At 40.2% G+C, this 16,421-nt stretch overlaps 1 protein-coding gene across 2 annotated transcripts in view; it reads left to right on the top strand.

Annotated features, from left to right (window-relative positions):
• Nucleotides 1-16,421, top strand: part of CD2 (CD2 molecule) — a 43,332-nt gene that overhangs the window by 15,274 nt on the left and 11,637 nt on the right. The window contains exons 4-5 of one of the 2 annotated variants that reach the window (XM_027866741.1): nucleotides 5,101-5,223; nucleotides 14,870-15,008. In XM_027866741.1, coding sequence (XP_027722542.1) covers nucleotides 5,101-5,223; nucleotides 14,870-15,003 — 257 coding nt within the window. In that variant the 3' untranslated portion in view covers nucleotides 15,004-15,008. The remainder of the gene's footprint in view (nucleotides 1-5,100; nucleotides 5,224-14,869; nucleotides 15,009-16,421) is intronic. The other variant, XM_027866740.1, reaches the window with a different exon arrangement.

The raw sequence follows: 16,421 nt of genomic DNA, 5'->3' as shown, positions 1-16,421 counted from the left end.
TTCTTTCTTTCTTTCTTTCTTTCTTTCTTTCTTTCTTTCTTTCTTTCCTTTCTTCTTGCCCTCTCTCATTTTCTTTTGCTACCTTCCCTCCCTCTCTTCTTCTTTCCTTTTTGTCTTTCTTCCTTTCTTCATTCATTCATTTATCCATTTACTTGTTTATTCTGAACCTAACAAACACCAAAAAAGATACATATCTCCATATATATGTATATTATAACAGAATGAGAGGCTTGAACACAAAACTACAAATCTCTATGTTGGAGAGCTTTCAGCCCTGTTTTTGTATATCTTTGGCTTTATGGAAGAGTGTCTATGGTTCTGATGGCTGGCACACAAGATAATTAAATGGAGCTAGAGAAGCAGCTAACAATTAGAAGGCTGGCTGCCAGGAGGAGGGAGTTACAACACTCAGTCTGTAACAGCGACATCTGAGAGAGGACAAGCTAAAAATTGAGAAGACCGTGAATGCTACGGACATGTGACCATGGGCTTATTGACCAGATGCCATCATTGTAGTACTGGGTAGGGCACCAATTGCAACTTATTGCTAAGCTGTGGGCAAATTTGCTAGGGCAAGTAAAAGAAAGCCCTATTCCACCCCACAGGAGATAAACTTGGGAAACTCATTACCCTAAGAAGTGATGCTGGCAGAGAATATAAGAAGATTTTATTTAGGTGCATGTGTGTGATTAGAAAGAGCCATAAATGGCTACTAGGAAAGGCAGCCTGGTGTAGTACTAAGAAGGCACACTGGATTTGGGGCCAGAAGACCTAGATTTGAATCTCAGCTCTGCTATTTACTAATTGTGTGATCTTAGGTTCACCTCTTCACCTCTCTCAGTCTCAGTTTCATCATCCAGAAAATGGGTGCAACAATATCCAGTACTTCAAAGAGTTGTAGAAGGATAAAATGAGAAAAGGTCTGTAAAGTGCTTTGTAACTGTGATGCACTGTGTAAATGGACATTGTTGTTATGTACTGAGCCTTCAAGGTGTACGTTAGTGTGGACAGCCCAGTTCTTCTAGGGCATGACCCTTGGTGCATCTGTGGATGACAGAAAATTAGGCTAAGTTGGCCATGAGCCTGATTTAGTGTGGCAATGCCTTTGTTTCAGAGTGTGTACTTTTTAATGTATGTGCTGGTATCCCTCCCATATAAGTGGATTCTAATAGAGAAAAAGAGCCTGAACTCTTTCCTAGTCCTCCTCTGCCCTGCCCATTTAGTAGATGTATGTTTAGGCTTGTACCTAGACTTTGTGGCCACATGTATTTAATCATAGCACCTATAGCCAAGACAGAAGAGTTTTTCCCTTCCTTTCATGTTGCTATTGGTCTCATAAGCCTGTCTACCTATGCATAGTAGAAAGGGAAAAGGAAAGGGAATTAACGTTTATTAAGCATTAAATATGATTAAGTATGTGTCAGGCACTTTACAAATATTATCTCATTTGATCCTCATGACAGTCCTGTGAGGTAGGTGCTATTATGATTCCTACTTTACAGATGAGGAAACTGAGGCAGACACAAGTTAAGTGTGCCCAGGGTCATACAACTAGTAACTGTCTGGGGCCAGATTTGAACTCTGGTCTTCTTAACTCCAAGCCCAGTGGTCTTTCCACTCTACCACCTAACTGCCTTTAGCTAGGAGGTGAAGAAAAAGTTCATTTTCAGCAACCTGAAAGCTGTTCTCGTCCAGAGTATGCTTCAATATTCCATTGATCTGTGATTTCAGTCCAAGACTAGGTTTAAGTATTGTGGTTACCAAGTTCAATCCCATGTATGGACCAGTATAGAGGAAAGAGCTCGGGGGCAAGGTTTCAAATTCCATCTCTGATGCTTATGACATTCTAAGTGACCTAAATTCTATATTCTATGTGACTGGTGGACTTAGGGTCAAAAAGACCCTTATTTGAATCCTGCCTCAGACATTACTGGTTATTTGACTCTGGGTAGGTTGTCTCACCTGTTTCCTCATCTATAAAATGTGACTAATGATAGCATCTACCTCACGATTGTTGTGATAGTCAGATTAGATAACAAGTGTAGTAAGGTGCTTTGCAGATTTTAAAGTGTTGTGTAAATGCAAGTCATAATATATATTTTTTCCATCTTTGAACTTTAGTTTGTTGGGGAGGGCATTGAGAGGGTTCCAGATATGTGACTCCATTAGTGTAGGGAATTCTTAGGATAGAAAAAAATCTCAATTAATGAAGATGGGTAGAACTTTCTGTAATGAATATTCTTAGCTTGTGGCACTGAGGACATGTATTAGTCAATTTACAAGCGGTCAAAAAGCAATAATTAAGTGCTTACTATGTGTCAGGCACTATGCTAAACTTTGGTGATACAAATGTAGCCCACATGAGCTCTGAGAAATCCTGAGCGTAAACTTTACTACCATTGATGAGTTAGATTTCCAGAGCATGACTTTATCTCCCTCTCAGGGTTCTAGGGGTACCTCTGAGGAGGCAGGAGTGATTCTTTAATGCCATTGATTTGAGCCCCTACCAGTTTGGTTCCATTATCAGTTGAGAATTGTTTAGTTTGCCAGCCTTAGATAGCTTTTAGAAAAGGGGATTTAATCAGGTGGTACAATAACAATTGGTATAAAACATCCCTCCAAATGTCTGTGACACATTCTCCCACAAATACATACAGAGTCCAGGGGAAAGTAGACTCAAGCTAAGAAAGCACATCTAACAAAGGGGTAACTCACAGATCCTGGTTGTTTGAAGTCCTTTTCTCCCATTCACGAAGTATTCATTTAGCTCCCTTATGCAATGAATCTGGATTTATCTGTCCTTGACTGGTATGGGGATTCATCAAGGACACCAATGGAAAGAGGTCCAACATTCCCCAGACCCTACAAAGCTTTCAAGGTCCTGCTCATACAAAGGATGGAGAAAGAGAAGTGGCTAAGGTCAAATCTGAAGCCCCTCCTTCCTTCCTTCCCTCCTAGCCCCAGCTGATTCTTCCTCAAGGGTGTGCTAGAAAGCCATACTTGCTTTTCTAGAATGATTCTGGTTCTCTAACTGGTTAATCTATAGACTTATAGTGGGCAAGTTTCTTTGGCTTACCCAAACATTATTTTTGTGTAATGTCATTACAGTTTGAAGGACTTTTCCCACACTTTGTCCAAAGCCTATGCTTGATGGATTGAACATTCTATTTTTAGTTGGGCAGGGCTGAGTAAATCAATCATCCCACCTCTACACAAAGACAGGCAACAAACATCCCCTGACCTCAAGGAGGTATGTTCTAATATTGAAATACCACATAAATAACTAGGTATATACCCAATCATACAGAGTAGATGAAAGTAATCTCAGAGGGAATTTTTTTTTTTGTAGCAACTGGAGGGACTCAAGAAATGTTACCTACAGAAAGTGAGATTTCAGTTGAGTCCTGAGGGATAAGTGACTTGTCCATGGTCATACAGCCATGGTGTACTAGAGATAGGACACCCAGGTCTTCTTGACTCAAAGGCTTCCTCTCTATCCTATGCCATGATGCTTCTCTAGGGTTATCTAGGGCCAGCTAATTCTTAAAACATTTTTTTTTCTTTTAGGTTCATTACTTAATTTTATCTGGGTTTGTTTGAATCGCCCTCCTGACCTCTGTACCATAAGTTAAACTCAGTAGTCCCTGGCCATCATATCAAACCAGAAACATGATGCAGTGGAAACAATCCCAGGTTTAGAGGCAGTGAGTTTTAGTTCAAATCCCAACATCATTTCAATCACAGCCCTGCCACTTAATACCTGTATGATGTTGGACAAGTTGTTTATCCTCTCCAAGTCTCAGTTTCCTCATGTGTAAAATTAGGGGTTTGAACTAAATGATCCTTAAAATGTCTTCTATCTTTAAGTTTTTCATCCTATGATTAGCAGGCAGCAGAGCCCTCCCTCTGCTCCCCAGCCTACTGCCTAAATTGCTTCTAGTTTTGCTCCTGAGTTCCTGATCCAGGTTAGGAAAGCCTGAGAACCTGGGTCAACATAGAGCTCTTGGCCCCAATGAGGATGCAGCAGTCATGAACCAAACCATCCTCTGAATTTTTTAAAACCAGAACCACAGTCTCCAAATGAAATGAACTGCTTCAGGCACACGGTAAAAGGCTTGGAGGATCTTGTCAGTCTAACCATTTCCCTTCAGTTAATGTTGGTTTCAAACTAACCTAGTCCCCCATCTCAGTTCTATTCAAAGAATCCTCAATGTTTTAGCCCATTATCACCAAAGCTTAGGATTAGCCTTGATTTCTTCTTCCCATTGGTTAACCTAAGACATAATACAGTTTATCAGCAAAAGGCAAGTAAGTCCAAGAGCATAAAACAGCAAAGCCACAATTAATAAGCCACTGTAGTTCCTATTTGGAGGGAGATTTCTCTTCTTAAGGAAAATCCTTTAAGAAATCTGATTTCTATCCCTTTGACTTTCTCCCTGGAGTCCATCATGTTTCCTGCAAAAGAGTAAGCAAATTTCTTTCTCCTATTGATTTTGGGGGAAACATTCAGCTGAAGAAGCTATTTCTGTTTTGATGCCCTATTGGGTCAGATTTCATGATACATTATCAGACTGATAGTTGTATTGGTTGTAAAATGATACTGCTAAGGTCAAGGTCATGAGTTTGATCTCTGTGCCTTCCCAATAGCTTTGATCTGATTCACAGTCATGTTTTTTTTTCCTCCTGCCCCAGCTGGCTATCCCACAAATGGATTATGTGGAGTTGGAAGAGTGGGGATGGCTCACTGCCACACCTCAGCCCTGACGGAAAGCAACTCATAACAAATACACTTACTACTTGTTGACTGTCCAGTAGTTTCAGCTTGGAATATAAAGAACATTACTAGTCTGAAAGAGAGGACAATGCCCGAGAGAGATTCTTAGAGTTTTATGCCATATGTTGACTCAGTCAAGATGCTTTTGAACATTAATTCACCTCTTATGTGATCCAGCCAGTCTGGGATGAAGTTGAAACAACTTTTTCCCATTGACCTACTTGAGGAGGAGATAACATGCATTCAACCTGGATAACTAAACGGTGACTTTTGCCTCTGTCTTCCTATCACCAGTGAACTATCCTTTTTTTTTTCCTCTCTTACAGTGAAATTCTGGAACATTTATCACATCCTGAGTATTTGTGGAGGAGGGATAATCCTGTTAATCTTCTTAACTCTGATCATTTCCTGTTTCCTGAGGAGGAAAAAACAAAAAAAGAAGCCAAATGGTGAGTTTTTGTTCGGTCCTGCTGCTGAACACCTGCTTGGGCTAGCAGGCTCACTATGACGAAAAGAGATGATAAAGAAAGATTGGGGAGCGGGGCAACTTGGACTGGCGGGGCTGGCAACCTGTGGATGTGCAGGACATTTTGCAGTTTGCTTAATTGTGAAAATCAAGTGCTTATGAGTGGTAATGGGGCAGATTCAAGAAACTGAGTTCAAATGAGCCCCAGAATAGGAAATGACTTGCTTCTCCTCCTAGGCATAGAGAAAAGTTGCATGAAGATTAAAATTTAAAAAAAAACAGTTTTACTTTTTAAGTTGAATTTTATTTTTAGTTCTGAATATTTTCTCCAACTTTTCCTCTCCTCCACCCATTGAGAATATAAAAAACCCGAAAACTTGTTGCAAATATGTTTAGTCGAGCAAAATAAATTCCTGCATTTTATATCCAAAAAAGAGAGAAAAGAAAAGAAAAAGGAAATATGCTTCAATCTGTAGGATTAAATGAGATAATATTTCTAAAGCACTTAGCAGGGTGCCTAGCACATAGTAGGCATTGAAACGCTTATTGCTTCTTCTTCTCTTCCCTGCATTCTGAGTCCATAACTGTCTATCAGGAGATGGGTAGCATGTTTCATCATGAGTACTCTTTTTTTTTTCTTTTTAGTGAGGCAATTGAGGTTAAGTGACCTGCCCAGGGTCACACAGCTAGTACGTGTCAAGTGTCTGAGGTCAAATTTGAACTCAGGTCCTCCTGACTCCAAGACTGGAGTTCTATGCACTGTGCCACCTAGTTGCCCCATCATGAGTACTCTTAAATAGTGGTTAGTCATTGTACTGATGAAATCAAGATTTTGCATGTCATAGATTCTAAAGGTAGCAGAGAGTATCAGAGGGATTTTTTTCCTACATACCCCAGAAGGTAGGTTGGCTTCAGTTCCATCTTGGCATAAAGGTTCTGGTCAGCTCTGCCCCTCGCTGAATCTCCTCGCCATCTCAGGCCATTCAAAATGTACTTTGTTGGTGGCTGGATGTTTATAATAAACTGCAACTTTGATTCATTCTTTCATTTATTTATTAAAAATATGTAAAGTAACTTTTATGAGTAATATACTCATAAAGGGCACTAAAGGAGATACAAGAATAAATAAGATTTAGTGTTTTGTTCTTGAGTAGCTTATGATCACGGCGGGGGTGGGTGGGTGATCAGTTACTCACTGATACATATGATGAAAATAAGTACATAAGAAAACACTGAGCACTATGAGATCGGATGAGGTAATGATTGCTTCTGTTTAGGAGACTTGGGGAAGGCTTCCTGAAAGAAATGGCATTTCAATTGAGTTTTGTACATTGGTAGGATGACAGCAGGCAGCGGTACAAGGAGGGAACATTCCAGACAGAGATAATGACAGCATAAGTAAAAACATAGAGGTGGGAAGGCCTGGGGCGTGTTTGGGGGGTGGTGAACAGCCTGGTTTCATTGGATTGTAGAGTGCTTGAAGGGAGAGAATTGGGAAATAAGACTGGAAGGGCTGACTGGAGTCAGCTCTGAATGCCAGACTTTGTACAATCCTTTGCAGACCGAGAAACTAGTCCCCAGAGACATATTTCTTTCCTCTTGCCATACTTTTCGGTTAATTCATCAGCTCTGATGAGTTCAACTATCATCTCTATGTAGATAACTCCCAGATCTATATATCTAGACCTAGTCTCTATCCTGCGTCCTACATAAGTGATTGCCTGTTGGGTATCTCCAATGGGATGTCTGATTCTGTTGTGGTTGTTCAGTCATTTTTCAGTTGTGTCCAACCCTTTATGACCCCATCTGGGGTTTTCTTGGCAAAGATATTGGAGTGATTTGTCATTACCTCCTCCAGCTTATTTTACAGATGAGGAAACTGAGGTAAACAAAGTTAAGTGACTTGCCCAGGGTCACATAGCTAGCAAGCATCTGAGGCCGCATTTGATTTCAGATCCTCCTAACTCCAGACGCAGCACTCTATCTACTGTGCCACCTAGCTGCTCTGGACATCTTGTAGGCATTTTCCATTTTCAATTCAACATGTCCAAAGAATTCATTATCTTCCCCCTTCAGCCTACACATCCTCCAAGTTTCTCTATTTCTGTTAAGGATATTACAGTCCTTTCAGTCACCCATGTTCAGTTCACCCTTCACTTTCCATCACCTTCTGTACACCATCTCTTTTCAAGTCTTGTGGATTCTGCCTCCACAACATGCCTTGCGGATTCTGCCTCCACAGCATGCCTCGCTTCTGCCCTTTTCTGTCCGCTCACAGGACTACTAGCCTAATTCAGACCCCCATTACCTCCATACACTTAGATTATCAGCAACAGTTTCTTAATTATTCTCACTCCCCTGAGTACCTCCTCTCTCGAATCCATCTTCCCCACTATTACCGAAGTAATCTCATGAAACTCAAGTGACAACAACCACAACAACAACCACTAGCATCTATGTCATTTGATCCTCACGACAACTCCGGAAGGTAGGTGCTATTTTTATTCCCATTTTACAGATGAGGAAACTGAGGTACACAGAAGTTAAGTGACTTGGCCAGAGTTACATAGCTAGTAAGTGTCTGAGGCTGGATTTGAAGTTTACACTTTAAAATTTGCAAAGTGCTTTGTATATGTTACCTCATTTGATTCTCACAATAACCCTACAAAGTGGGTGTTATGATTATTCTCATTTTATAGATGAGGAAACTGAGGCTGATGGAGGTTAGGTAATTTGCCTAGGGTCACATAGCTAGTGAATGTCTAAGCCAAACTCAGGTCTTGCTGACTATAGGGTCCAGAATTCTATGCACTGCGCCATCGACCTGACCAGAGTCCCCTTTCAAAAAACAGGGCTTCACATACAAAATACAAACCCTTTATCTTATCGTTTAAAGCCCTTCGTAATTTGGATTTAGTCCACCTTATTGGATTAATCCCCTTTCCATACGCTACATTCCAGCCAAACTGACTACTAGCTGTTCCCCAGATTTGGTATCCTATCTGTCACTTCTAGGCCTGGAATGCATTCATTCCTTTCTCACACCTCTATCTTCCAACCCTTTGTCTCCTCCAAGGCTCAGCTCATATGATGTCTCTGATGAGAAACCCGTCCTGCCCCCCGCCACTGTCACTGCTCTGTCCCTCCTCAAATTTTCTTGCATTTATTTATCTGCGTATATGTTGTACACCCCCAGTAGAAGGCAAGCACCTTAAGGGCAGGGACTATGTTTTTTTTCTTTTGAGCCAAGGAGGCTTACCATATATGTGGTGATGAAATGAAATGAATTAATTAGTAAAAATATTATTAAATGTCTATTATGAGCAAGGTGCTATGCTAAAAGCTAGGGATATGAATACAAAAAATGAGAGAGTCACTGACCTCAATGAGCTTGCATTCTAATAGGAGGAGACAGCATACATACAAAAATATATGTGCGTGTGTGTTAATATATACACTTACATACATTTATACATATATACAATACATACATATACACATATATGTGTGCATGTATAAATTTATGTAGGTATGTATGTATGTAAAGGAGCAGGAATTTTAATTTTGAGTCACAGGGATGGTGAACTGATATATAGGACAGTCAATTGACACCCCCTTACTAGAAATAAAAGTAGTCTTTTTTTTTCTATTTTTTTTTAAGGCAACTGGGGTTAAGTGACTTGCCCAGGGTCACACAGCATGTAAGTGTCAAGTGTTTGGTCTGAGGCCGGATTTGAACTCAGGTCCTCCTGACTTCAGGGCTGGTGTTCTATCCACTGCACCACCTAGCTACCCGAAATAATAGTAGTCTTGATTTAATTTCTTTAGCTAGAGCTAGAGGTAAAAAAAAAGGATGGGAAAAGGTGTTCTACTGTGACCAACTCTTCATGATCCAATTTGGGATTTTCTTGGCAAAGATACTAGAATGGTTTATTTCCTTCTCCGGCTCATTTTACAGATGAGGAAACTGAGGCAAACAGGGTTATATGACTTGCCCAGGATCACACAGCTAGTAAATTTCTGTGGCCAGATATGAACTCAACTCTTTCTGACTCCAGGCCCTCTCCATCCACTGCAGCACCCATCTATCTACCCAGCAGGGAGGGGTTCAGCAGAGCAAATGGCAAGAGGAGCATCATGATGGGATGTGTGAATCATGGTCTGGTCTAGACTTGGCTAGATATCATGAACTATGGAAGCTTGCACTCAGTAACTAATCAAAACAGCTCATCCCTAAATGTATACAAATGACTAGAATAAAAATTGAAATATAGGAACATAAAATATGCTAGAGTTTGCTCTGAGCTCAGATCACAGAGAGATCTTTTCCAGTTTTGGCTGGCGCAAGGGGAGGGTTCAGGGAAACTTCCGTGGAGGAAGTGACATTTGATGTGAGCTCTAAAATAATGAAGATTTAAAGGGAGAAGGAAATAAGGAGAATATATGAGCCAAGAGGGCAGGAAGGCTTGGGACAGTGTTTGGGGAATAGTTAATCATCCATTTTTTTTTTCTGCTGCTCAGAATAAAGGGGACAAGAGAAGAGGGAGCATGAGATAATTCTGGAAAGGTAGGAGGTGGTGGATTTCTGTGTCTGGAAGGCTAGACAAGGCAGAAAACCATGAACCTTGATGTTTCCCCAACTTATATTCCCTTTGCTACTTCCAGATTTTGCCACTGTTCCAAATATTCCTGAAATGATCTCTTCCATATAACCCCTATCTTTCTGTCTGCTGATATACTTCTCTTTCTTTAAGGCAGAGTTTCCAAATTTGGAGTCTATAGACCCCTTCCCCACCAAAGGGGTCCCTGAAAAGATTTCAGGGGGTCCATGAATTTGGATGGGAAAATTCCATCTTTTATTTTCACTGACTTCTAATTGAAATTGAGCATTTCCTTCCATTATTTAAAAACATGATTCTGAGAAAGGGCCCATAGCCTTTATCAGAGTACCAAAGGACTCCATGCCACAAGAAAGGGTAAGTACCTTTACTTTAAGGAGTCTTCCTCCATGAAGCCTTCTCTGATCTCTCCTCCAACTACAAGTGACTTCTCGCTGCTTGAATCTACTATGCCTCTTTAACTGGACCTTTCCTGTTTACTCTATGAATTCCCAGAATGCTAGAGGATTTAGAGCTAGAAGGGCCTTTAGAGACTACACATCGTAAGCCCTTCATTTTTTACATGGAGAGACCAAGACTCAGAAAGAAGTGATTCGTCTACGATCACTTAGGGAGTAAAGAGTAGTATTTCCTTTTATTGGAGGTCTTACAAGAAGGACTGAATAACCACTGGTTGGACATGGTATAGAGGGGATTCTTCAGGATTATAGGTCTAGAACGATGATGTCAAACTCAAATGGAAATGGGGCCACAAAACCATACCTAAGGATCCTTGGGAGATGCTAGTGGTGTTGCATATTGACTTTGAAAAACCACAGTTTTTTTTTTTTTAGAGTTGCAAGGAATTTTTTTTAGGCTATACAGATATGATCATATTAAACATATTTCTATATTAGTCATGTTGTGAAAGAACTAGAACAAAAGGGAAAAACCATGAGAAAGAAAAAAAAAACAAAAAAAGGAGAAAATAGTATGCTTTATCTGCATTCAGACTCCATATGTCTTTCTCTGGGTATGGATAGCATTTTCTATCATGAGTCTTTTGGAATTGTCTTAGATCATTGCATTACTGAGAAGAGCTAAGTCCAACAAAGCCAGTCATCGCACAATGTTGCTGTTACTGTGTACAGTGTTCTCCTGGTTCTGTTCACTTCACTCAGCATCAGTTCACATAAGTCTTTCCAGGTTTTTCGGAAATCTGCCTGCTGAATTTCTTATGGAATAATAGTATTCCATTATATTCATATACCACAACTTGTTCAGCCATTCCCCAATTGATGGGCGTCCCCTCAATTTCCAATTCTTTGCCACGACAAAAAGAGTTGCTACAAATATTTTTGTACATGTGGGTCCTTTTCCCTTTTTTATGATCTCTTTGGGATATAGATCTAATAGTGGTATTGCTGGATCAAAGGGTGTGATCAGTTTTATAGTCTTTTGGGCATAGTTCCAAACTGCTCTCCAGAATGGTTAGATCAATTCACAACTCCACCAACAATGTATTAGTGTTCCAATATTCCCACATCTTCTCCAACATTTATCATTTTCCTTTTTTGTCGTATTAGCCAATCTGACAGGCGTGAGGTGGTACCTCAGAGTTGTTTTAATTTGCATTTCTCTAATCAATAGTGATTATTATGCATCTTTTCACATGACTATAGATAGCTTTAATTTCTTCATCCAAAAACTGCCTGTTCATATCCTTTGATCATTTATCAATTGGAGAATGACTTGAATTCTCTTTATTTTTCACTCAATTCTCTTTATATTTTAGAAATGAGACCTTTATCAGAGACACTGGCTGTAAAAATTGTTTCCCAGATTTCTGCTTCCCTTCTAATCTTGGTTGCATTGCCTTTGTGCAAAAACTTTCTAATTTAATGTAATCAAAATCATCTATTTTGCATTTCATAATGTTCTCTATCCCTTGTTTGGTCACAAATTCTTCCCTTTTCCATAGATTTGACAGGTAGACTATTCCTTGTTTTCCTTATTTGCTTATAGTTTCACCCTTTCTATCTAAATCATGTTCCCATTTTGACCTTATCTTGGTAAGTTGTTGATCTATGCCTAATTTCTGCCATACTGTTTTCCAATTTTCCCAGCAGTTTTGTCAAATAGTGAGTTCTTATCCCAGAAGCTGAAGACTTTTGGTTTCTCAAACAGTAGATTAATATGGTCATTGACTACTATGTCTTGTGTACCTAACCTATTTCACCGATCCACCACTCTTTCTTAGCCAGTACCAAGTAGTTTTGATGATTGCTGCTTTATAATACAGTTTTAGATCTAGTACGACTAGGCCACTTTCCCTTGCATTTCTTTTCATTAATTCCCTTGATATTCTGGACCATTTGTTCTTCCAGATGAATTTTGTTATTATTTTTTCTAGCTCTATAAAATAATTTTTGGTAGTTTGAATGGTATGGCACTGAATAAGTAAATTAATTTAGGTAGCATTGTCATTTTTATCATATTTGCTTGGCCTACCCATGAGTAACTGATATTTTTCCAATTATTTAGATCTGACTTTATTTGTGTGAAAAGTGGAAAACCACAGATTAACATTATCTATGTTCTATTTTTTGTCAATTTTGTTTAATATTTATATAATATTATATTTATTGATTTGCATTTTAATCAGATTCAGATCACATTGGGGCTGCTTGACCCAAGGCCAGCTAGCCCAACCCCCACACTTTATAAATGAAGAAAATTCAACCCAGGGAGGTCAAAATACTTGACCAAAGACACAGAGGTAGTAAATATCCAAGATAGGATTTGAACCCAGGTTTTTGGACTTCAGAGCCAAGTGTTTGTTCCACTGTACCATGCTGATAAGTAGAATGGTGACCTCTGAAGATTCTTCCAATTCTGAGATGCAGTGTTTGGTTAGCCTGGCACAGACTGATGGCATTGATATGTGTTTTAGCTATTTGTGTATTTGGCATAGCCTTCCCTACTAGACAGTAAGCTCTTTGACATCAGGGATTGTGTCTTGCTTCAACTCTGGATCCCCAACTCCCATCATAATGCATTATACACATAGAGGATTCTGAATAAAAGCTTAATTTTACAAACAAATCAAATGGAAGGCTTTCAAGCAGGTGAGTGATGTGTTTAAAACTCTTTGTTAGGAAAATCAACCTGCCAATGGTGTGTAGACTAGATGGGAAGGGAAGGCAAGAGACAGTTGGAGACTGGTGAGGATGCAAGTGTATGGACAGTGAGGGAGGCCCAGGCCTGAACAGGAGAAAAATGGGCCGGATGATAGGGAAATTATACATCAGTTTTAGCCACCCCAAGCTGGTTTGTGATACCAGACTCCATCCTTTGAACACCCATACTCTAAGGTAGAGGCACCAAACCACAGGGGCCCAATTACATTTGCCCTTACATTTCTAAAATATAATTGCCAATTACATTTTAATCTGATTTGAGGGTACTTGAGATTGTTGACTCCCAGGGGCCCTCAAACCAGATTAAAATGTAACTGGGAAATGGCTAACAAAATAAATAAAAATATAATAATACATACATGTTAATATGTGGTTTTCTAAGTCAATTTGCAGCCTTCAGAGATCCTAATGGGTGGCCTATTGGCCACCATTTCTGTATGAGTTTGGTATCACTGCTCTAAGTCTATGATCATGGAGCCCAGCAGTTGCTGGAGAATCACAATTTCAGGTGATCTGTTGGAGCATCCCTGACATAAATAGACTATGGCATATTATTTCCAATTGAATGAAAGGAGTGGTGTCAAATCCATCCTTCAGGAACTGCATGATCAGAAAGGGGAGTTGCTTGGTCATATAGTAAAACTGAGAGACAAGTGAAGCACTGTGCTGGTATCCACAAATTGTGAAAATAATAATAGCTAGCATTTAGATAGTGCTTTAAGGTTTGCCAAGAGTTTCTCTCTCTCACACACACACACACACACACAGTCTTTTCTCTCTCACACATGTATATACATATTTATATAGACAACATGTCCCAAAAGTTTTAGTACTATTTTAAGCTGTTTAAAATGGTACTAAAGTTATGTATAGCTAGATTGATCAATCTATGTATCTATCCATCCACATATATGTGTATGGACAGGTACGTATTATTTTTAATTATGTAATATTAATATAATATACTATTTTATTCTCACAAAAACTCTATGAGGTAAGTGATATGATTATCCCCATTTTACAGATGAGGAAACTGAGACTGAGAAAGGTTAAGTGACTTGCCTAGGTATCTTGGGAGGAGTTCCGTGTTGGGTGCAACGGACCACGCAGAACTTGAAAGTTCATATAAGTCATTTCTTTCATAAAAACATGCCAGGTGATAGCTAGGCAAAAGCAGCCCTCAAGGAGGTTCTATGAAGTCGTAGAAGCCTGCTCTTCAGTCCATAAAGTAGTCCTTATACACTCCTTGCCCAAAGGGACAACGGCTGTGTTTTAGGTCATTCCACCTGGCGGCAAAGTTAACTCAGATCATCCTGGGCTCGTCCCACAGCTTCCTGCTCTCAGCAACCCTGGGGTGAGGGAGAGGTGGCGAGGAGCTAATGGAAGCCTTCCAGGATGCTCATCTCAGGGTTTGGGATTAAAGGGGGTGCGGTGGGGGGAGGGGATGGTGTACTTCAAGTCGCTCTGAGTCTGCATCGTAGCCTCCTGATCCATAACACTAGGGTCACATAGATAACAAGTATTTTAGGTAGGATTCAAATCCCAATCTTCATGAATCCACACTAGGCACTCTGTTCACTACCCCATCTCAGCTGCCTCAGAGGAGGGCTTTTAGTATATTGGTTATATTTGCATGTAGGGCTTAAGGAAGGATGTGAGGACAAGAATCCCAGAGTATGAGAGAAGGTGTGGCTGAGTCCCGGATCATTCATTCAAGTACCTCCATAGTGGCCAGGTGATAGTATTCTGTCACTGCCTGGAGTGCAAGCTCTTCTGAACCAACTGATTCAGGGAGAAAAAATAAATCAATGTTTCACTGATTCCCCCTTAGGGTCTTGGTTCAGACTCTACTTCCAGGACTCTTCCAAGAGTGACCTGCTTCTCGAGGAGAGAACATATGATGAGCAGCAAAGGAGCAGAAAAATGGGAGGAGGCTTCTCTTCTCCAGTCATTGGGAGAGGATAGAAAAGGTAGGAAGAGGGAGGAAGTGGCTGGTCACGGGATTCAGGAGAAGCCCCTCACACACACACCACCTGGGTTCAGTTTCTCACGATTCGTTGGCAGGGAGTTACCAATTTGCATTCAGGTGGTTGAATAAACTATCACTAAAAGGCAGATAGTTCATCACAGCAATTTGCCACGAAAGCCTGAACAATAACACAGGGGACTGAGAACTAACAATTTCACTTCCCAGAAAGAATAGAAGGCAAGTGGGGTGGTACAGTGGACAGAGCTCTGGACTGGGAATTGGAAAGAACTAAGTTCAAATCCAGCCTCAGAAACTTACCAGCTGTGTATCCCTGAGCTAACTCACTTAACCCTTGCTTGCCTCAGTTTCCTCATTTATAAAAGGGAGATAAGAATAGCTTTTACCAGCAGCTAAGTGGTGCAGTGGTTAAAGCGCCAGACCTGGAGTCAGGAAGACTCATCTCCATGACTTCAAATCTGGCCTCAGACACTTACTAGCTGTATGACCCTGGGCAAGTCACTTAACACTGTTTGCCTCAGTTTTCTCATCTGTAGGATGAGCCAGAGAAGGAAATCGCAAACCACCCCAGTATCTCTGCCAAGGAAAAAAATGCGGTCATGAAGAGTCAAATATGACTGAATAACAATGCACAAAGTGTCAGTTGTCTCCCTTGTATAAGAAAAGGGGAAAGAAGCCAGGATAACGATTCATAGAATAACCAAAATAATGAAAGGAAAACAAAACAAAATTGAAAGAAAACAGAGCTTTGATTGATTGGTCAATCATAACTCCAGAAGCCTGATGATGAAGTGATCCTCCCTCCTCTCAGGAGAGAGGCGGTGGACTCCAGGTGTGCAATGAGGCATACATTGCAGGATGCGGCCGATTTGTTCATTTGTTTTGCTTAACTGTACTTTGCTAGAAGGATGACTTCTACTGGGGTAAAGGAATCATTGAGAAGTGATAGTGATATAAAAAAGAACACCACTAAAACCTTTTTCTTTTTGAAAAAAAGAGAAAGCAAAAGGGCTAGAGAAGAATCTCTCCATTCTCAAGGTTATCAGGAATCACAAAGTCATAGTACTTAGAGTTGGAAGGGGCGTCAGAGGTGATCTAGTCTTAACCTTATGGTTAAGGCCCTGAGATGTGGTGAGGTTAAAGGACTTGACAAAGATGATAAAGGTAGGAGCTAGCAGAGCCAGAATTCAAATCCAGGTTCACTATCTCCGAAGCAGTATGTCGAAGCAAAAAGAAAAAAGAAAAGGAATCTGGAGATGGAAGGAAAATCTGAACCAAATCAGATTAGGAGGTAGGAAAATATGACAAGCTAAGTGAAGCATGAGACTCTTTTTTTTTTTCCCCAGGTGAGGGAATTGGGGTTAAGTGACTTGCCCAGAGTCACACAGCTAGTAAG

This window comes from Vombatus ursinus, unplaced genomic scaffold (assembly GCF_900497805.2).
Source record: "Vombatus ursinus unplaced genomic scaffold, bare-nosed wombat genome assembly UNPS02014782.1, whole genome shotgun sequence".
In the NCBI taxonomy this organism is placed as follows: Eukaryota; Metazoa; Chordata; class Mammalia; order Diprotodontia; family Vombatidae; genus Vombatus; species Vombatus ursinus.
Note: the sequence above shows the minus strand (reverse complement) of the source record. Positions and strands in the feature narration are given on the sequence as shown.